The sequence below is a fragment of the Sinocyclocheilus grahami genome, unplaced genomic scaffold (genome assembly GCF_001515645.1).
Source record: "Sinocyclocheilus grahami isolate Dianchi unplaced genomic scaffold, SAMN03320097.WGS_v1.1 scaffold1220.1, whole genome shotgun sequence".
Classification (NCBI taxonomy): Eukaryota; Metazoa; Chordata; class Actinopteri; order Cypriniformes; family Cyprinidae; genus Sinocyclocheilus; species Sinocyclocheilus grahami.
Genome location: NW_015506399.1, coordinates 416,361 through 436,229, shown reverse-complemented (window position 1 = coordinate 436,229; position 19,869 = coordinate 416,361). Strand labels below are relative to the sequence as shown.

Below are 19,869 nucleotides of genomic sequence, written 5' to 3'. Positions count from 1 at the left end.
AAAAATTATGATGAGATCATAAGAAAATGTAATTTTAATCATGAGAATCTCTTGTTGTGATCATGAAAAAAAATTGTTTCATAAAAAATGGCTTTGAAAATGCAAATCACTTTGAAAGCTCTCAATGGCCAATGCACTTAAAATATGTTGTAATACATCAAATGTAATAGTCAATTGTTTTATTGTACAATCATTTTTTATTCATTTACACCATCCACAGCACATTTGATCTTTGACCTTGTTGGTTTGGTTCATGGCTTTGAACTGCTATATTAACATGCTATGTTTAAGTATTTCAAATGAAGCACCTTGTGAATGTGACTGGTACTTAAATCACAATACAAAAATATATTTAAAAATTATGATGAGATCATAAGAAAATGTAATTTTAATCATGAGAATCTCTTGTTGTGATCATGAAAAAAAATTGTTTCATAAAAAATGGCTTTGAAAATGCAAATCACTTTGAAAGCTCTCAATGGCCAATGCACTTAAAATATGTTGTAATACATCAAATGTAATAGTCAATTGTTTTATTGTACAATCATTTTTGATTCATTTACACCATCCACAGCACATTTGATCTTTGACCTTGTTGGTTTGGTTCATGGCTTTGAACTTTCATGTATATATATATATATATATATAATATATATATATATATATATATATATATATATATAAATCTTTATAGAGAAAAATAATGAGTAAAATACATCCAGAACAATGCTGCTGAAAAGTAGTGCTATGTGTAATCTGAGTCTCTTTTCATTTGGAGCTCAAGCAGACGTGCTTTCATTACAGTGAGTCAACATTGATAATACATTTTTCTTGAGCAGCAAATTAGCATATTAGAATGATTTCTGAAGGATCGTGTGACTTAAAGACTGGAGTAATGATGCTGAATATTCTGCTTTGGTCACAGGAATTTACATTTCTTAAAAAATATTCAAATAGAAAAAAATTAAAGCGTAAATGTTTCACAATATGAGTGTCTTACAGTATTGTTTTGATAAAAAAATAAATAAATGCAGTCTTGGTGACTTCAAAAACATAAAAAAAATTTTTTCTGCTTTGGTCACAGGAATTTACATTTCTTAAAAAATATTCAAATAGAAAAAAATTAAAGCGTAAATGTTTCACAATATGAGTGTCTTACAGTATTGTTTTGATAAATAAATAAATGCAGTCTTGGTGACTTCAAAAACATAAAAAAATTTTACTCAAACTTTTGAATGGTAGCGTTCTAACTTTCATATGTTCTTTCCACATCACATTCAGAACTCAAAACACAACCCAAAATCACAATTTATAGAAACTAATCTTAATAAAACAGCAGTAATATTCTGGAATATTACCATTTAAAATAACTCTTTTCTTTTTTGGATGTATTTTAAAAGGTGTTCCTATGATGCAACGCTGAATTTTCAGCATCATTACTCCGTGTCACATGATCCTTCAGAAATCATTCTAATATGCTGTTTTGATGCTAAAGAAACATTTCTGATTATTATCAATACTGAAAAGTTGTGCTGCTTAATAGTTTTGTGGAAACTGATACTTTTTTTTTTTTTTTTTACGTCACTTTGGATCGATTTAATGCATCCTGGCTGAATAAAGATATTAATTTCCTTGGGGAAAATACAGTAGTGTATCGAGACTTGCTAAAAGGATAGTTCACCCAAAAAATGAAAAAATAAATAAATAGATAAATAAATAAAAATCAAAGTCAATGGCTACCGTCGACTGCTTGGTTACCCACGTTCTTCAAAATATCTTCTTTTGTGTTCAGCATAAGAATTTACATACACAGGTTTGGAGGTCTGGGTGAGTAAATAAGCACAAAATAGTTATTTTTGGGTGAACTAAAAAGGGGGGGGGGGGGGGGTTTACACCAATTTTGAACACACAATTTTAGTCTAAATTTTTTGTTTTTTATTAATTTTTTTTAATAGTTTAATCATTTGTTTTAAATATATAAAAAAAAATATATTACATTTTTAATTAAATTTAATTTCAAATCAATTTAATGCATGTAATATCTAAATATTTAACCAAAGGAATATGAAGTTTCTTTCAGTCGAAACTATTAAAATAATAGAAAATATACTTGATTTGTTTCTCTACTTTCAAAAGTGCAATATCATCAGCGCTCATGGCCTCTTCTTTTGAATTAATATCTAAAAATTAGATATTGTTGAGCTAATTTTTAAATATTTAACTAAAGGAATTTGTTAATGAGTTTGTTTTTTATTTCATTTAATTTCATTTCATTTCACAAAGGATGCATAAAGACCAGGAAAAAAACAGATACATGTCAAAAGTCTGGATCTGTTATACTAGGAGTACAGCGATTAGGAACCAACCTTAATATATAATAATAAAAAATTAAAATAAAAATAAAAACTGATGGCTTTCTGAGCACAACAGTAGATTTTGCTCTTACTGTATGTGACAGTGGTCTGCATCTTCTCCCACACGCTGAACTTGAGCGAGCCGATGTGTTTGGCCACATCGATCAAAGCTCCGGAGATTTCCACCGGATCCTGAACGCTGCAGTCCATCCTGCGACAGAAACAGAGAAGCTTCATCAAAAACTGTGAGGTTCATCTGAAACTGACAATGAGCCTCGATCAACAAACTCAACTCACATTAATGTTACAAGCCATTTTACTTTTTATTTACTAAATAGTCTTGTGGCTGCAGGCTGCTAAACCAATAACCCTGCCTGGGTTTATTTTGCTCATAAAAGCATGAATGAATAAATGTATGAACGAACAAATAAATAAATATTTTTAGTAACTTTCATTTCGTGTAATTTCCATATCACTATGAATAAATAGTGAAACATTCAGAACTCAAAGCGCAGCCCAAAATCACAATTTATAGAAACTAATCTTTAGAAAAAAAACAGCAATAATATTCTTCAGAAAAATGACTACCATTTAAAATAATAAATAAATAATCATTTTCAGCATCATTACTCCAGTCTTCCAGTCCAGTGTCACATGATACTTCAGAAATGATTCTAAAATGCTGATTTGATGCTCAAGATTATTATCAATATTGAAAAGTATTGATTGTGCAAATATGGATTATTATCAATATTTGCGCAAGAATGAATGGATGAATGAATGAATAAATATTTTTACCGTTCTGATTTCTTCTTGTAGTTCTGTAACAGAAAGATCAGAGAATTTTCAGAAAATGTGCTGCTCCAGTTTCTCTTAAACAGACCAAATTGATATGCATGCAATATATATTTAACCAAAGTAATATGATTTTTCTTTCAATCTATACTATTAAAATAATAGAAAATACTCTTGATTTATTTCCCTACCTTCAGAAATGCCATATCATCAGCGCTCATGGCCTCTTCTGTTGAACTAATGGCTTCTCTTAAGGTCATGATCTCATCTGTTAGTTTGTCCATCTTCTCCTTCATCTTCTGGCTCTTCTGCTCCTCTTCCTCGCTCAGAGCTCTCAGCATGGAGATCTCCTCATCATGCAGGAACTGATGGAGCTTTTCAAAGTTCTCCTTTATCAGACACACGGTCTTCTGGGCCTGTCTCTGTCCGGAGGGTGGAGAGACGTTCAGAAATTACTGCCACCTTAATGTGTTTGTGCAAAATGTTTAAAAATGTATTAAGTGAGTAATAAAATAGCTAATTAGTGAAGTGCGCAGTCACATGAAAAGTATACGTGGGATACATTTTAGCCATTAAATTCACTTTAGTCTTAAACACATTCCTGTTAAAATAGGCAAAAGTACGGTGGCCGAGAAGTGCAGAACAAATCACAATTCTGAAAACAAAATAACAAATTACAAACACAAATGCAAGTCTAAAAAACAAAATAACAATTCAGAAAGCACAACAGCAATTCAGAAAACATTATAACAAGTCAGAAAACACAACGACAAATTCAAAAACAAAATAACAAGTCAGAAAACACAACGACAAATCAGACAAACCGGAAGAGGTAGGTAGTTTGAGACAGCGCCATTGGTTTGGGATTACTTCCTCCCTTTTCAAATCTCGTATTAGCAATAGATTCTATTTACACTAAGTGAAAATAGCAGTATTTTTAGCAATATGCTATTTACACTAAGTGCAAATACCTAGTTACACTATGTTAAAATAGCAGGATTTCTACTATCAAGTATACTACTTGTTGCAAATAGTGGCAATTATCTGCACTTCAGTATTGTAGTACATTATAAAACAGTATGCAATAATAACGTATTGAGTGTAAATTATAATTTAAATTATTAAATGGATGCCACCTTATTGCTACAATAAAGCCCTCCCTACACCTACCCTAACCCTACCCGATACTTTATTTTAAACTTTTTGATTATTTCCTTAATTTTTATTGAAAAGAAATGCCTTTATGATGTGATACGAGATTTGAAAAGGGAGGGAAAAAAAAGTTCGGAAAAAGGCAGGATCGAACCCGGGTCGATCGTGTTGATTGACAGATGTCTCGTCCAGTCAGCGGTGAGTAATCCCAAACCAATGGCGCTGTCTCAAACTATACCTACCTTTTCCGGTTTGTCTGATTTGTCATTGTGTTTTCTGACTTGTTCATTTGTTTTCGGATTTGTCGTTGTGTTTTCTGACTTATTTTGTTTTCGAATTTGTCATTGTGTTTTCTGACTTGTTATAATGTTTTCTGAATTGTTATTTTGTTTTTTAGACTTGCATTTGCGTTTGTAATTTGTTATTTTGTTTTCAGAATTGTGATTTGTTCTGCACTTCTCGGCCACCGTACAAAAGCCCCCAAACAGAATATCCTGTTAAAGTTGGCTTGCATTGCTCTTTTGACTCGGAGATGTTACCCTGATGTATTCTGAAGTTTCCTGGCTGGTTTGTTTGGCTGTGTTGAACATCTCCAGCTTCTCCTGCAGGGGTCTGAGAGCTGCTCTCAGCTCCCTCTGAGAACAAAGTGAATTCTTGTCAGTTCATCTGAAACTACCACTAGCATGCTATTGATATAACAGAACCAGAACTTACTGGGATTCACTCCTATAAGTTAGTGCCACTAATTATGAATTTATAATAATAATAATAATAATAAAAAAAAATCTATTTAGTCATTCTTCATGTAATCTAGTCTTTTTTGCAATCAATTATCATGGCAGCCCACATTATTACAACACTTATGTTTCAAAGCATCTAGAAAATAGAAATACCGGCCAATGCCGATAATCGCATCTACAGTGGCTGGATATTTTAATGCTGATATTTTATAAACAATCTAGTTATCACAATATTTACTCAAAATATAAACAAAAAATTTATATCGAAATATTTATCAAATATTTATTAAAACATAAATAAAAATACCACAAATACATTTTTAAAGTTTTAAATATATTTAATAACATTAACAGGACTGCCAATAAATGTTGAACATAAAACGGCACAATAATTTGAGATTACACCAAATTACATGCTTGAAAACTGAAAATGGTGAAATTTTGGATGATTTATCAGCCTATCTGATATATTGGTCTATCGCTAAAAGACATACAGTGTTATTGGCAAAAATAGAAAATGGCCAAATATTAGGCAATTTATAGTTCAATCGCTACTACATTTATTATTCATTTAGCAGAGGCTATTTGTTATAAAATTAAGAAGACTGTCATTAAACATGGTACATGAACACGGTAAAATGGTCCAATGATTTGGGATTACACTGAATTACATGCTAACCTCAAAATGGCAAAATATTAGATGAATTATCAGCCTCAAAACAGTCAAATATCAGTCTATTTATAGATCAATCTCTACTACTGTACATTTACATTTATTCATTTAGTGTGAGTGACTTACATTTGAAGAACATGCAAAAAAAGTGAAATAAAATACTTTTCACACATTATTTACTCAATTCAGTAAATAATTATAAAAGTTTAATATTAAAATATTTATCAAATATTTATATAATGTATTTGTATTTTAGAATTTAGCAAATATTTTTATATAAATATAAATAATATATAAAAATATATTAAGTTTTTTTAAACTAAAGACTTACATTTTGAACTCAAAACTAATAACTAATAATAACTTAAATGCTAAAGTATTAAGCACCTGTTTCTCACCTTACACTCTTGTGTGGCCTCTTCTATGGAGCTGCACTCGTGATCTTCATGTTCCTCGCCCTGACACTGATCACAGATCAGCTCCTCGTCCTCCATACAGTACTGAGTCGGTTTCTCTCTATGCTGTCTGCACAGATCTCCATCCTCCACCGTCTCGCCACCCTCCACGCTGCTTCCCACCTGCCGCAGCTGCCCTTCAAACAACAAAAATATATAAAAATATATTAAGTTTTTTTTAAACTAAAGACTTACATTTTGAACTCAAAACTAATAACTAATAATAACTTAAATGCTAAAGTATTATGCACCTGTTTCTCACCTTACACTCTTGTGTGGCCTCTTCTATGGAGCTGCACTCGTGATCTTCATGTTCCTCGCCCTGACACTGATCACAGATCAGCTCCTCGTCCTCCATACAGTACTGAGTCGGTTTCTCTCTATGCTGTCTGCACAGATCTCCATCCTCCACCGTCTCGCCACCCTCCACGCTGCTTCCCACCTGCCGCAGCTGCCCTTCAAACAACGAGTCGAGCAATCCCTTCAGCACGCTGTCCAACAACTCGCGGCCGTAGCACTCTGTACAGCCCGGCCCGTCCTGGCCGAGCTCTTCCTGGCACAGCTGAAGGCAAGCCTGGCACAGAGTGTGTCCGCAGGGCAGCAGGAGTGACCCTTCACCCTGGCAGCCTGGGCACAAGGAGTCGCTGGAGGGTGAAGAGTGTTTATCGTCTGACATTATGGTAGGATGTTGTCGTCTTCTAAATCAACGTCTGGTCTGCAGCTCTCTGGTTGTTACACAATCACTGCTATGCACGGGGTATCAAAGGAAATCCCCGTTTGGATAGTCGGTGGTCTATTTATAAGCGAGTTATTTTGAAATGAGCTCTCTTACTTGTTTATATGCAATGGTGTCTGTTTGGAGAGTTTTGCTTGGTGCAGATCGCAGGGGAAGAGTTTGTTGCCGAGTCACTAGACCGTGTGTGTGTGTGGTCTGGCATTAAAGTGTAAAGTGATACCACTTTCCTCAAGTGCTCTAACATCAGTCAAAACCAAATCACTTCCATCTGCACCAATGCAAAATGTCACCACACTGACAGGAGCAAAGAGTTCCTCTGTTTATCTCCTGAATCCTATTGAGATGCTGTGGCATGACCTTAAAAAGGCGGTTCATGCTCGAAAACCCTCCAATGTGGCTGAATTACAACAATTCTGCATAGATGAGTGGACCAAAATTCCTCCACAGCACTGTAACAGACTCATTGCAAGTTATCGCAAAAGCTTGATTGCAGTTGTTGCTGCTAAGGGTGCAAACACTTTTTCACACAGGGCCATGTAGTTTTGGATTTTGTTTTCCCTTAATAATAAAAACCTTAATTTGAAAACTGCATGTTGTGTTCACTTGTGTTATCTTTTACTAATATTTAAATTAGTTTGATGATCTGAAACATTAAAGTGTGACAAACATGCAAAAAAATAAGAAATCAGGAAGGGGGGCAACACTTTTTCACACCACTGTATATATAATGTACTTAGACCACTTGTACCTTATTGCTTATTTCTAAAATAATTTTTACCGTGTTAAATTTTTTATAATATTAACAAGCTCAGGCTTGATGAATCTAAGAAAACCGCATTTCTTTTTCAATTCTTCCGCCACCTGGTCATTTCATGTATTGATCAAACTAACTCAAATAAATGTAATTGAGTAATTAGTCCCAGTATTTTTTCCCCCAATAAGAAGCCTGTGGACAAATGTTTACATGTGGTTCTACATCTTTCAGAATATATGTATAGCAATATATATCCATTACAATCCCTAAATTCAACCATAAGGTCATTCCCGGAAAATACATTCCAGGAATTTTACTATAGCAATAAATGAAGACAGCTTAGCATGCAACTCTCAAATGCAAAAACAAACATACTCCGGTGTGTTTTACCCTATACTTTATTTGCGTTTCATGTCAAGGGGTGAAAACTTGCCTACAGTAAGCAGTTGAAGGAAACATACACAGCAATTCAATCGACACAATCTGGAGAACCAACTGTACACACATCTGATCGCCATTACATCCTTCCATTAGAGCCATTTAAACGGAGTGTTTTCCCCAGTAACGGTTAAAAATGCAGATTCAAGGCAAAACAAAATACAAAAAAAAACAACATTGACAGTCTTCAGAACGCAACCTCCTGCAGAAGCTCCTTAATAACAATAATTATACAATTCAGTGAGGAATTTGATGTTTGAGATGCAAATTTTCAGTTTTCAATAAGTGCGTTTTTCAATTGAGATGGTAACATTTTAAAGTGCTTTTAAAAGATTAAATTCGGCAAACAAGACAACCGTTAGACAAATGAGCATTAAACAATAAAATAAAATGGGAGGACTGTTGAGTGATTTCCTCTCCATTGCAAAACTTGCACTACACCAGATTCATATTGCACACAAAGGTCTTAAAACACCATCTTCTATATTCCCCCTGCTACAACAGTATTACAGTAATTTACACAGGACACTAGGATCTGGATCCAACTGACATTGAAAAACAAAGGACAATGGAAACCAAGTACACTGGAATCTATATATACTTGTCATAAGAAAAATGAACAGCAAAATCCGTAGTCTATAATAAAACAGAAATAAATAAAACAGTATTATCTAGTTGCAAGTGCAACAAAATGAAAACATGACCTAAAATGTTTAAATAAACCCCGCCCAGCATTAAATAGGCCCCACCCATTAACACGAGTCAATGAAAGGCAGTAACGTTGTGCTGAATGAAAAGCATTGGAACAGTAACTGTAGCGAGCCAATCAGCAGGTCTAAAAAAAATCAAAAGGCAACCAAAACCACAACAGACAATCCACAGTCATGTTTTGGTTGTGTGAGCCAGAACTAAATGTTGTGTGGGTTTCCCTGGGTTGATTGCAATGCTCAAACCACTGAAGATCCAATTGCCATTTCCAAAATGCAGAACTTCAAAATATGGACCCTATAATGGACTAAACCATACCAACTAAAATGACAAAAATCAAACAAAAGCTAAAGACTCGGGAGTATAGGTATATTGTAACTTCAATGGCTGTTTGACCACTGCACAAACCTCACTCCAACAAAACGACAAAGTGACAATATACAAACTCTTTTAAATGTAAAACGAACTACAAACTGTATTGCTATAACAGGGCGTCTATGAAGGAGAGGAGGGTGGGATGTGATCATTTCCACATTTAAGAATCCCTTAGCACGGCTTAGTTCACCCAAAAATGAAACTTCTGTCATCATTTACTCACTCTCATGTCATTCCAAAGTTTTATCAATTTCATTTTTCTGTGAAAAAGATGTTCTTTCCGTAAAATGAAAACAAGGATTGAAAAGGAGCACCAGAAACATAAAAAGCAGCTTAAAGTATGACAACCACTGAAAATCTTGACATCTCATTTGCATTTACGTTTTAACTCAAATATGGTGAATAAAAGACACGCTGTGGCAGGTTTGATGTCAATGCCACCGAATGCCATTATGTCTCAATCGAATGATCACGGAGGGCAAGATTTGAAGTGAATAATGACTTAAATTTGTAGTTGTTTGACTTCAGAAGTCACTCAAGTCATAATGGACTACCTCAATAGTGCTTCTTGTCCTTTTTAGAGCTTGAAATTGTCCATCTCATCCATTTTCATTTCAAAAAGCAGCATAAACATTTAGATATTCTTTAGTGTTTCATGAAAGAAAAATCTAACAAGTTTGGAACACCATGAGAGTGAATACATTTTTCATTATTGGGTCAACAATCTCTCTAATAAACTGCAAGGTTCCCTGCCTACCAAAAACAATATAACAAGAATCCTGTCTGGGAATATGGTAGGTAAACTAAGAGGAGAAATCCACACACGTGATTATTAATGATTTGTAGTGACTGAGCTACGGAGCAGCATCGATACGACAAACTCTACCTGCTTAAAAGTGAAATATTGAAATGTCAAAATGAGCATGTGACATCAGTATTATTGTTTTGTTTTTTTTACCTAGCTATGACTCATCCAAGACCTCAGGCTGTGGCATACACACAGGTCTTTATGCTGTAACAATGATTACTCGTTGTGTGTTCGTACAGTGCTTTAAATATTCCTGCAGCTCAGGTGCGTCTACATTAAGCAGCCTTTTCGTTCTCATTTCATGGAACTGCATCTCGTTTGTCTACTTTCAGAAACCTTTCATCCACTTTCAACATCATTTAAATCTTTCTTCTGAACATGTCCATCATTACAAAAACTAGTTCAATGGTTCATATATACAGTTCAATTGTAGTGTTTAACTTACTTATTTAGTTGAAATGTTCAATAGAAACTACTCAAAGCAAGAGAGAACAAGCTAACTCTCTAAACAAACCCAAAATGTGAATGTAAAAATAATGCAGCTAGAATTTTATTGTTCTTTTTTCCATTTTTCATTCATTTCTGCCTTTTTTTCTTTTGTAATACATTCAACTTGGCACAGTGAGGGATGTGGAGAGCAGGATTTGAGCAGAAACCTACTGTGCAAGAGTGAAGAGATACACGCTAATTTACACACACGTTCACTGGTGCAAAAAAAACTTTTTTTTAGTTTTCTTTGTATTTTAAAGGGAAGATATGAGAGATAAGAATGGAGGAACAACTGTACAGCCCAGACGGGGATAGTATTTCATGTTTCATACACATATATATACTTATATTCATTTTCATATGTATAGTATTGAACCCTCCCGTGCTGTGGAATGCCTGTTCAGCTTTTTGGGGTGATATCAGCTTCAGCTGGGGCTACTGGGGTTAAATTCAGCATTCAACAGCTGGAAAGAGTGAGCAATAAAGACACAGAGGGTGAAAAAGGAGAAAGAAAGGATGAAGTTATATTCGCAACCCATTTTACCTCCACAATGTGACATAGTTATGAGAATTTTGCAGCACTCATTTGCATTTACGTTTTAACTCAAATATGGTGAATAAAAGACACGCTGTGGCAGGTTTGATGTCAATGCCACCGAATGCCATTATGTCTCAATCGAATGATCACGGAGGGCAAGATTTGAAGTGAATAATGACTTAAATTTGTAGTTGTTTGACTTCAGAAGTCGCTCAAGTCATAATGGACTACCTCAATAGTGCTTCTTGTCCTTTTTAGAGCTTGAAATTGTCCATCTCATCCATTTTCATTTCAAAAAGCAGCATAAACATTTAGATATTCTTTAGTGTTTCATGAAAGAAAAATCTAACAAGTTTGGAACACCATGAGAGTGAATACATTTTTCATTATTGGGTCAACAATCTCTCTAATAAACTGCAAGGTTCCCTGCCTACCAAAAACAATATAACAAGAATCCTGTCTGGGAATATGGTAGGTAAACTAAGAGGAGAAATCCACACACGTGATTATTAATGATTTGTAGTGACTGAGCTACGGAGCAGCATCGATACGACAAACTCTACCTGCTTAAAAGTGAAATATTGAAATGTCAAAATGAGCATGTGACATCAGTATTATTGTTTTGTTTTTTTTACCTAGCTATGACTCATCCAAGACCTCAGGCTGTGGCATACACACAGGTCTTTATGCTGTAACAATGATTACTCGTTGTGTGTTCGTACAGTGCTTTAAATATTCCTGCAGCTCAGGTGCGTCTACATTAAGCAGCCTTTTCGTTCTCATTTCATGGAACTGCATCTCGTTTGTCTACTTTCAGAAACCTTTCATCCACTTTCAACATCATTTAAATCTTTCTTCTGAACATGTCCATCATTACAAAAACTAGTTCAATGGTTCATATATACAGTTCAATTGTAGTGTTTAACTTACTTATTTAGTTGAAATGTTCAATAGAAACTACTCAAAGCAAGAGAGAACAAGCTAACTCTCTAAACAAACCCAAAATGTGAATGTAAAAATAATGCAGCTAGAATTTTATTGTTCTTTTTTCCATTTTTCATTCATTTCTGCCTTTTTTTCTTTTGTAATACATTCAACTTGGCACAGTGAGGGATGTGGAGAGCAGGATTTGAGCAGAAACCTACTGTGCAAGAGTGAAGAGATACACGCTAATTACTATTGTTCACTGGTGCAAAAAAAACTTTTTTTTAGTTTTCTTTGTATTTTAAAGGGAAGATATGAGAGATAAGAATGGAGGAACAACTGTACAGCCCAGACGGGGATAGTATTTCATGTTTCATACACATATATATACTTATATTCATTTTCATATGTATAGTATTGAACCCTCCCGTGCTGTGGAATGCCTGTTCAGCTTTTTGGGGTGATATCAGCTTCAGCTGGGGCTACTGGGGTTAAATTCAGCATTCAACAGCTGGAAAGAGTGAGCAATAAAGACACAGAGGGTGAAAAAGGAGAAAGAAAGGATGAAGTTATATTCGCAACCCATTTTACCTCCACAATGTGACATAGTTATGAGAATTTTGCAGCATCTACTCACTTATTTTACTGTTTGACTCCGCCTCCACCACGGATGCCCGCTGATTGGTTATTCGGGAAGAGCCCCGCCCCTAAGCGGTTGACATTGGGGTGGGTGGGAGAGGCGACAGGGGGCTGACCTGGTCTGATTGGCTTGGCTGTGAAAGGAGGACATATGACTAGTTAGTTAAGCCAAAAAACAAACTTTGTTTACTAACTTAGTCTACTAAATCTATCGATCAAAAATCACTCCTAAAAGACTGAAGGCTGGAATACACTATAAGACTTGTGCACAGATTTTCAGCCTAATTTGCAGTCTGGACAAGTCAATGCTAGTCTGCAGGTTTTGGGCAGTCAGAGTTGACAGTTTTTCATTAAAAATCACCTGGTTTATGATGGGCACAGACTCAAATTTTTTATCGTTAGACTATGATTCCATTCAGTTGGAGGAGATCAAACATGTTTGATAATTTGAGCCCATTATAGAACAAATGTTGTTGTCATTTGCCATGCATCTCCTAGCAGTGAGACTCATGTTTATGTGTGAGATCACTGCAAGTGTATGAGGCCCAAAAGTTGTTTGTAAAAGTTGACAACAAACCGAAAAGCTTCAAAGCTGCCCATTAATTGTGTTAAATTCAAATTAAATCACGAGATGAACCATGATTAATCATTTTAATCTACTAATAATACAAATGTGAGCAAGCAACACCTCTTGGTAGCAATCAACAACTTTCACTGTTCCTCTGTTTTAGTATGACCCTACCAAAGTTGAAATGTCAAAAGACACGCGTCTTCCATAAGCACTTGGCTGAATCTAGTAACTGCACTCTTTTAAAGTGTGTGTGCTAACCGATCTGTGCGGAGTGTCCTCTGCGGGCCATGTTCTTGGCTCTGACAGCCTCTTTGATGCGGTCCACCTCCTGTTGGTAGCGTTTGCGGTCACGGGCTGTGTTCTCTTTGGCCTCTTTGAGTGCAGACTCCAGAGCCTTCACACGCTCCGCCGTGGCCCGCAGGCGCTTCTCCAGCTTGGGCAGCTCACAGCGCAGGTCAGCGTTATCACGCACCAGCTAGACAAAGGAAAGAAAGACTTCAGTAAGCATGTCAGTGCTCACCCTTCAGTGTTCACCCTGTGGTCTGTGTGGGTCCTAACGCCCCAGTATAGTGATGGGGACACTATACTGTCAACAAGCACCGTCCTTCGGATGAGACGTTAAACCGAGGTCCTGACTCTCTGTGGTCATTAAAAAATCCCAGGATGTCTTTTGAAAAGAGTAGAGGTGTGACCTTGGCATCCTGGCCAAATTCGCCCATTGGCCTCTGACCATCATGGCCTCCTAACAATCCCCATATCTACTGATTGGCTTCATCACTCTCTCCTCTCCACCAATAAACTGGTGTGTGTTGGGCGTTCTGGTGCACTATGTCTGCCGTCTCATCATCCAGGTGGATGCTGCACATTGGTGGTGGATGAGGAGATACCCCCTAACAATGTAAAGCGCTTTGAGTTCCTAGAAAAGCGCTATATAAATGTAATGAATTATAATGAATTAAGAATGTGTTTTGAGAGAATGCCTGTGGTATCCGATGTTTTAAGTGTGTGTTTACCTGCTCTCCTCTCCACCAATAAACTGGTGTGTGTTGGGCGTTCTGGTGCACTATGTCTGCCGTCTCATCATCCAGGTGGATGCTGCACATTGGTGGTGGATGAGGAGATACCCCCTAACAATGTAAAGCGCTTTGAGTGCCTAGAAAAGCGCTATATAAATGTAATGAATTATAATGAATTAAGAATGTGTTTTGAGAGAATGCCTGTGGTATCCGATCTTTTAAGTGTGTGTTTACCTGCTTGTGCACTTTAGTGAGCTGCTCAAGGTTGTTCTCAAGGAATGAGATCTTCTGTTTTTGTGCCGCACTGCCGCCAGTGTCATCTGAGTCCATCTCAGCACTCTGAAAAATATGTTAATGCATAATTCAGGCATGTCCGGGAGTGGTCGATAAAGTCATAACTGGAGTTTTATGACATCTATTAGCTTTGAAGACTAAAGGCTACTAGCCATAAAGAAAAATAAAATAAAATCGTAAAATAAGAAATAAAATAATTAAAAACTAATAATAATATAAAGTCAAATAAAAAATGTATAATTAAAAACCGTACTAAAATTTCTAATAATAATAGTAATAAAAAATGTAATTAAAAACTTAAGGTAACAATTAATAAAATCATTAAATAATTAGAATAAGGTGCAACTCGAAACATGTAACATTTATAATAATAATAATAATACAAATTAAATTAAATTATAAGCTTTGATATGTCTGTCAAAACGTCCTGTTTAAACAGGAACTTAACAGAAAAGGCATTTTAAAAAAGACAGCTATACACAAGAATCTATAAAGCCAGTCTAATGTTTAGCTTTTAATAGTAACCATAGCTCAGGGTTAGTCATTATAATTTCAAGAAATATCCACATTGAAACTATTGAATTATCTGGAGCAACTTTCTAACTACAAATTTCAGTTAAAGGAGAATGTGTTTACAACTGCGATACCTTCTTCACCCGTGTGGCCAGATCCTGAACAAAGAGTTTCCTCAGGTTATGAAGAGTCTGCAGCTCTTTGGCCTGAGGAGAAGAGAGCGATCAGAGCGTGCACGCATAAATATGAAACATCTCTCATGTACAGAACAAAATGACCTACCACTGTCTCCTCCAGGCCTTTGAGATCCTGTCTGGCCTGTTCCCTTCTGTCCTGCATCACCCTGTAAACATATTTCATCATTAAGACACCAGACCAAACTTTTCTCGCATGCTATTCAGATCTCTGCATGTTTGTTGCATGTCGTACGTCAGCTCGTGCAGTTTGCGGCTCTTCTCCTGGTCAGTGTTTTTGAGTTTCTCGTGCTCCACCTTCAAGCGCTCCTGCTCCAACATGATCTTCTGGTTCTGACTGTAGACAGAAAACAAAGTGAGAAAAAAATGAGCCCATGTGGATTAATTCAGTGCCTGAAGATGTGTATGTGTATATCTTACTCCTGCAGTTCTGTGATGAGTTTCTCCTTGATCTCCAGCTCGTCTCTCAGGCTGCTCAGCTGTTTCTGATGAGCTTCTCTGTGGTTCTGGATCTGCTGCTCAACTGCAACCTGTACAATCAAACATTCAGAGGAACTATGAATTACAATCTCTCTATTAAAATAAACAAAACTTCTATCAAAAGCCCCCCTTCTGAATCTAATCGAAGTGCAGAAAATATAATAGGTACATAAAGAGTATGAGCAAAACTCACTAAAATGCCTGGGAAAAAACATTATGCAATTGAAATGTATAAGATGCTTACCTTGACTTCATTAGCACTCTGTATCTCATTCTCCTTCTCCATGGCATGAACATTTTCTGCACAACGAAAAATAAACTTCATCACAACTTCTTTCATGCCCAATACAGTCTCACCACAAGAGGGCAGTAAAAGTTGGTCAATCTGGGCCACACAGTTTTTGTATGGGCATTAAAATGCATTTATGAGAGGACAGAAAAGCATGTGTATTTGTACCCTGTGCACTGAGTTTGACCAGTTCCTCATTGAGAGAGTCGACGTTCTCCTCTAGCTGTCTCTTCTTCTGTTCAATGTTTTGCAGATACTCTGTCAGGGACTTGATCTTCGCCTCATACTGTATACAAACACAGACAAATAAATCTCAATATCTTTTTAAAGTTTCCTGTAAATGCCATGCTAGTATTGTAATGGAGAGCATGTGGTGTTTCCATTTAACTAAAGTCATACAATAATGATCTAATAAAACATAAGACTGGTTTTACCAAAATAACTTTGTAAATGCTCTTTTATGTTCAGTAAAAGAAACTAAAACAAGTTTAAAAAGCTATACGTGCGAGTAAATGATGACAGTTTTCATTTCTGGATGAACTACCTTAATAAGAGAGAATAGTTGTTTTATCATGTCGTTTTTTGCATTTACCTGAGAGATACGGAGCTGACAGGCTGCGAGCTCTTTCTCGTTCTCATCCATCTTCTTGTTACTCTCGGCCTGAGTGCTTTCCAGCTGTTTGCTGCGCTTCACCAGAGTCTTCACCTCCGACTTCATCTTACTGATGTACAGACGAGCGACTGTGAACTCTTCATCAATGAGACCTCCACCCTCATGCTGCTGAGACAAAACACAGACAGAGAGAAAGAAAGAGAAATAGCTGAGGTTAAAGAGAAGGGTAAGCAGTTAAAACAGTGCAAAGGAAGTGGAAAATAAAAAGCAAGGACAAAAAGAAAACACGCGCGCACACACATAATAGTTGTTTTATCATGTCGTTTTTTGCATTTACCTGAGAGATACGGAGCTGACAGGCTGCGAGCTCTTTCTCGTTCTCATCCATCTTCTTGTTACTCTCGGCCTGAGTGCTTTCCAGCTGTTTGCTGCGCTTCACCAGAGTCTTCACCTCCGACTTCATCTTACTGATGTACAGACGAGCGACTGTGAACTCTTCATCAATGAGACCTCCACCCTCATGCTGCTGAGACAAAACACAGACAGAGAGAAAGAAAGAGAAATAGCTGAGGTTAAAGAGAAGGGTAAGCAGTTAAAACAGTGCAAAGGAAGTGGAAAATAAAAAGCAAGGACAAAAAGAAAACACGCGCACACACACATATATATATAAATAAGTGAAAGAAGTTAATGCAACAAATTTCGCCCTTTTACCTTAATGTCATTGCTGCCTATGGCGATGCCAATCTCTGCCAGGTCTTTAAGCAGTGATGACATCATCTCAGTGACTCTCTTCTTCTGATGGTTGGTCATTTCCTTCAGTTTCTGCAGCTCAGAGTCGATAGATGCAAGAACGCTCTGCAACAACAGACAGCTCAGATCAGCAACCAGTACCAAGACATAACTTCAAATTACTTGCACTGATATAGTTACCCTGTCGCTCTAAAATTACATTATTTTAAATATAATAATTGCTTTATCTTTTGTATATATCAGTTATACAACATTATTAATACTCAGTTGTTATTATTATTATTATTATTACTAACATCAGATTTTCTAATTTGCTGTCTAGACAAAAAGAGAGTAGAACATTTTCAAGCAAAAGTAAATTATAACTTTTCGGTGAAAGAAACCATCACATATGATAAAACAATAGTGAAGAAAACTGTGTTTTTAATGAAGAGTTTCTCCTCACAGATTTCTGGTTGAGCTCTTCACTCAGGGATTCAAACTCCTTGGTCTTGTCCTCCACCTCCTGACTCTTCTGATCATAGTTGACTGCGAGCTCCTCCAGGGCCTGCAGCACCTCCTTCACCTCCTCTTTAGACGCCTCATTCTCCATCTGCAGACGGGTGAGCTCCGCCTGCAGGTTGTCATGGTCCCTTCGCGTTGAGGCCAGCAGCTACAATTCAAAGATTTTTTTTTTCATTGTGGCAATTGTGGTATTATTATTAGTGTCAAATTATTGAGGAGAGAGAAGAGGGGATTGTGATTAGGGCTGAACGATTTTGGAAAATAATCTAATTGCGATTTGTTTTACCAATATTGCGATTTAATATGCAATTATTCTTTTTTTAAAGCTCTTTATGTTCTGTATTATTCAACAAAGACAAGCTATAAATCATTGTATAGTATGACCAACACACTATTAGATAGATTTTCTTTTCTGTAGGCCAGGCCTATATGTTACGATGAAATTAGGTGATGCATGAATTGATATGAATGACATTTTTATTTAACAACTGCAATCACAGTATATTGACTGATTTGTTGAACTTCCAACCTGGTAAGCATCTAATAATTATGACAACATAAAGTACTGACAAATAAGCCTGGTGTAAACATTAATATGAACGTCAGTAACAAATCACACAAACTAAAGTAGATTGCAGAAATATAAAAACAAATCTGTTGCTTTACCACACTACTTTAGGTAATTCACAGCCACTGTACTAAACTTATGTAAACATGTGCCCTGCACTTTTTAAACACTGTCTGTTAACTTTAGACCAGTGGTTCTCAGACTTTTTTGATTGCGCCCCCCTCAGACTACCAAATAATTTCACTAAACATTATGAAAAATTAATGTTTATTTAATTAAAAAAACCTACAGGGAAAAAAACACCTGCATCACTTGAAACATTGAAAAATAGCATAGAGAGAATAACTTATTATTATTCTCTCTCTGTTATTTATTATTTTTTGTGGGTTTCATGCTGTCCGCTAAGGCATAGGACACACAGGCTTTCCTCCTCACCAACGACATTAAACACCGTGTCTACACCGGACGCGATCGGCAAAATACAGTAGAAACCATTATAATCAGTGACACGGTGTACACTGGATGCGGCGCGGCGCGACAAAACCCGACATTAAACTGATGCCTTGTTCTATTTATGACGTACTGACACAAAGTTAAAATGATTTGCAAAGGTCACTTTGTCGCGTCCAGTTTAGAGCTGTTGTGGTGCAACGCACAACTGTAGCGTCCGGTACACAGACTCTCCATAGACACGGTGAGTGAAGCCGAGAGCAAGATGTGCCTCATCATATTTTCTGCATTTAGCTTTTAAATGACCAGCACCTGCCTGGGTCTGTGCGACTTCATCTATGGCTTTTCTCTTCGCTTTCACAAACCGATCCATCTCCCATTCTAAGTTACGTCCTTTGGCTATTCACTTATTTATTTTCTTTTTCTGCTGATGGCCTGCGCTCGACTTGAAGCAGCGCTGCTTAGATCGATGGGTGTGTGTCATCAAAGCACTGGGAGAGCTATAAGAGAGCACGGACGTCTCCTTATGCTTTCTCTCGCTCACCGTACTTTGATGTCATACACCGATCTGATCTTCAAGTCGAACACACCTCTTTACGCTCGCCTGTCATGTGACCGTGTAATCGCAGCCTCTGCGATTGAAAAATCTAAATTTTTCATAATCGCGATATTATCGCAAATGCAATTAATCGTTCAGCCCTAATTGTGATGGGATCTCAACTCAACATGCAAGGAGCATGTGCACTAGGCCAGAACACTATTTATTATTTATAGCTTTTAAAGGGCAAACCCCAACTCCCAAGTTTTTAGTCTCCAAATGATTCACAGCCAACTAGGAGACAGGACATTGCTCTTATTTATGGGAAATAATGTAAATCTGATGTGCATGTTCAGCTCTCACCTCTTCCTGATCCAACATCTGCTGCTTGAGTTTCTCAGCCAGCTGAGACTGCTGATTTATCTCATCATCCTACAGGCAGACAACAGAGAGAGAGAGAGAGAGAGAGAGAGAGAGAGAGAGAGAGAGAGAGAGAGAGAGAAACACAGAA

The 19,869-nt window shown here is 36.5% G+C and overlaps 2 protein-coding genes across 3 annotated transcripts in view; both read right to left on the bottom strand.

Moving 5' to 3' along the window:
- Positions 1-2,317: 2,317 nt before the first annotated feature.
- Positions 2,318-6,876, bottom strand: LOC107568138 (tripartite motif-containing protein 35-like). Its single transcript, XM_016253992.1, has 6 exons — positions 6,432-6,876; positions 4,841-4,936; positions 3,341-3,571; positions 3,153-3,175; positions 2,447-2,565; positions 2,318-2,331 (listed from the first exon to the last, which is right to left on the bottom strand). Exons 1-6 carry the CDS (start codon positions 6,843-6,845, stop codon positions 2,318-2,320), a joined length of 897 nt encoding a protein of 298 aa, XP_016109478.1. The 5' UTR covers positions 6,846-6,876.
- A 2,589-nt stretch (positions 6,877-9,465) lies between these two features.
- LOC107568141 (kinesin-1 heavy chain-like) overlaps positions 9,466-19,869 on the bottom strand; it is a 23,671-nt gene continuing 13,267 nt past the window's right edge. Inside the window, exons 13-26 of one of the 2 annotated variants that reach the window (XR_001606721.1) lie at positions 19,722-19,790; positions 17,744-17,950; positions 17,260-17,403; positions 16,886-17,071; positions 16,104-16,221; positions 15,891-15,946; positions 15,587-15,696; positions 15,402-15,503; positions 15,255-15,315; positions 15,107-15,178; positions 14,400-14,504; positions 13,408-13,624; positions 12,522-12,712; positions 9,466-11,012 (exon numbers count right to left, since the gene is read on the bottom strand). Coding sequence is in view for 1 of the 2 variants with exons in the window: in XM_016253995.1 (XP_016109481.1) it covers positions 12,582-12,712; positions 13,408-13,624; positions 14,400-14,504; positions 15,107-15,178; positions 15,255-15,315; positions 15,402-15,503; positions 15,587-15,696; positions 15,891-15,946; positions 16,104-16,221; positions 16,886-17,071; positions 17,260-17,403; positions 17,744-17,950; positions 19,722-19,790 (1,578 nt within the window). In the remaining variant the exon portion in view is untranslated. Of the gene's footprint in view, positions 11,013-12,217; positions 12,451-12,521; positions 12,713-13,407; positions 13,625-14,399; positions 14,505-15,106; positions 15,179-15,254; positions 15,316-15,401; positions 15,504-15,586; positions 15,697-15,890; positions 15,947-16,103; positions 16,222-16,885; positions 17,072-17,259; positions 17,404-17,743; positions 17,951-19,721; positions 19,791-19,869 lie in introns of those variants that run through there. The other variant, XM_016253995.1, reaches the window with a different exon arrangement.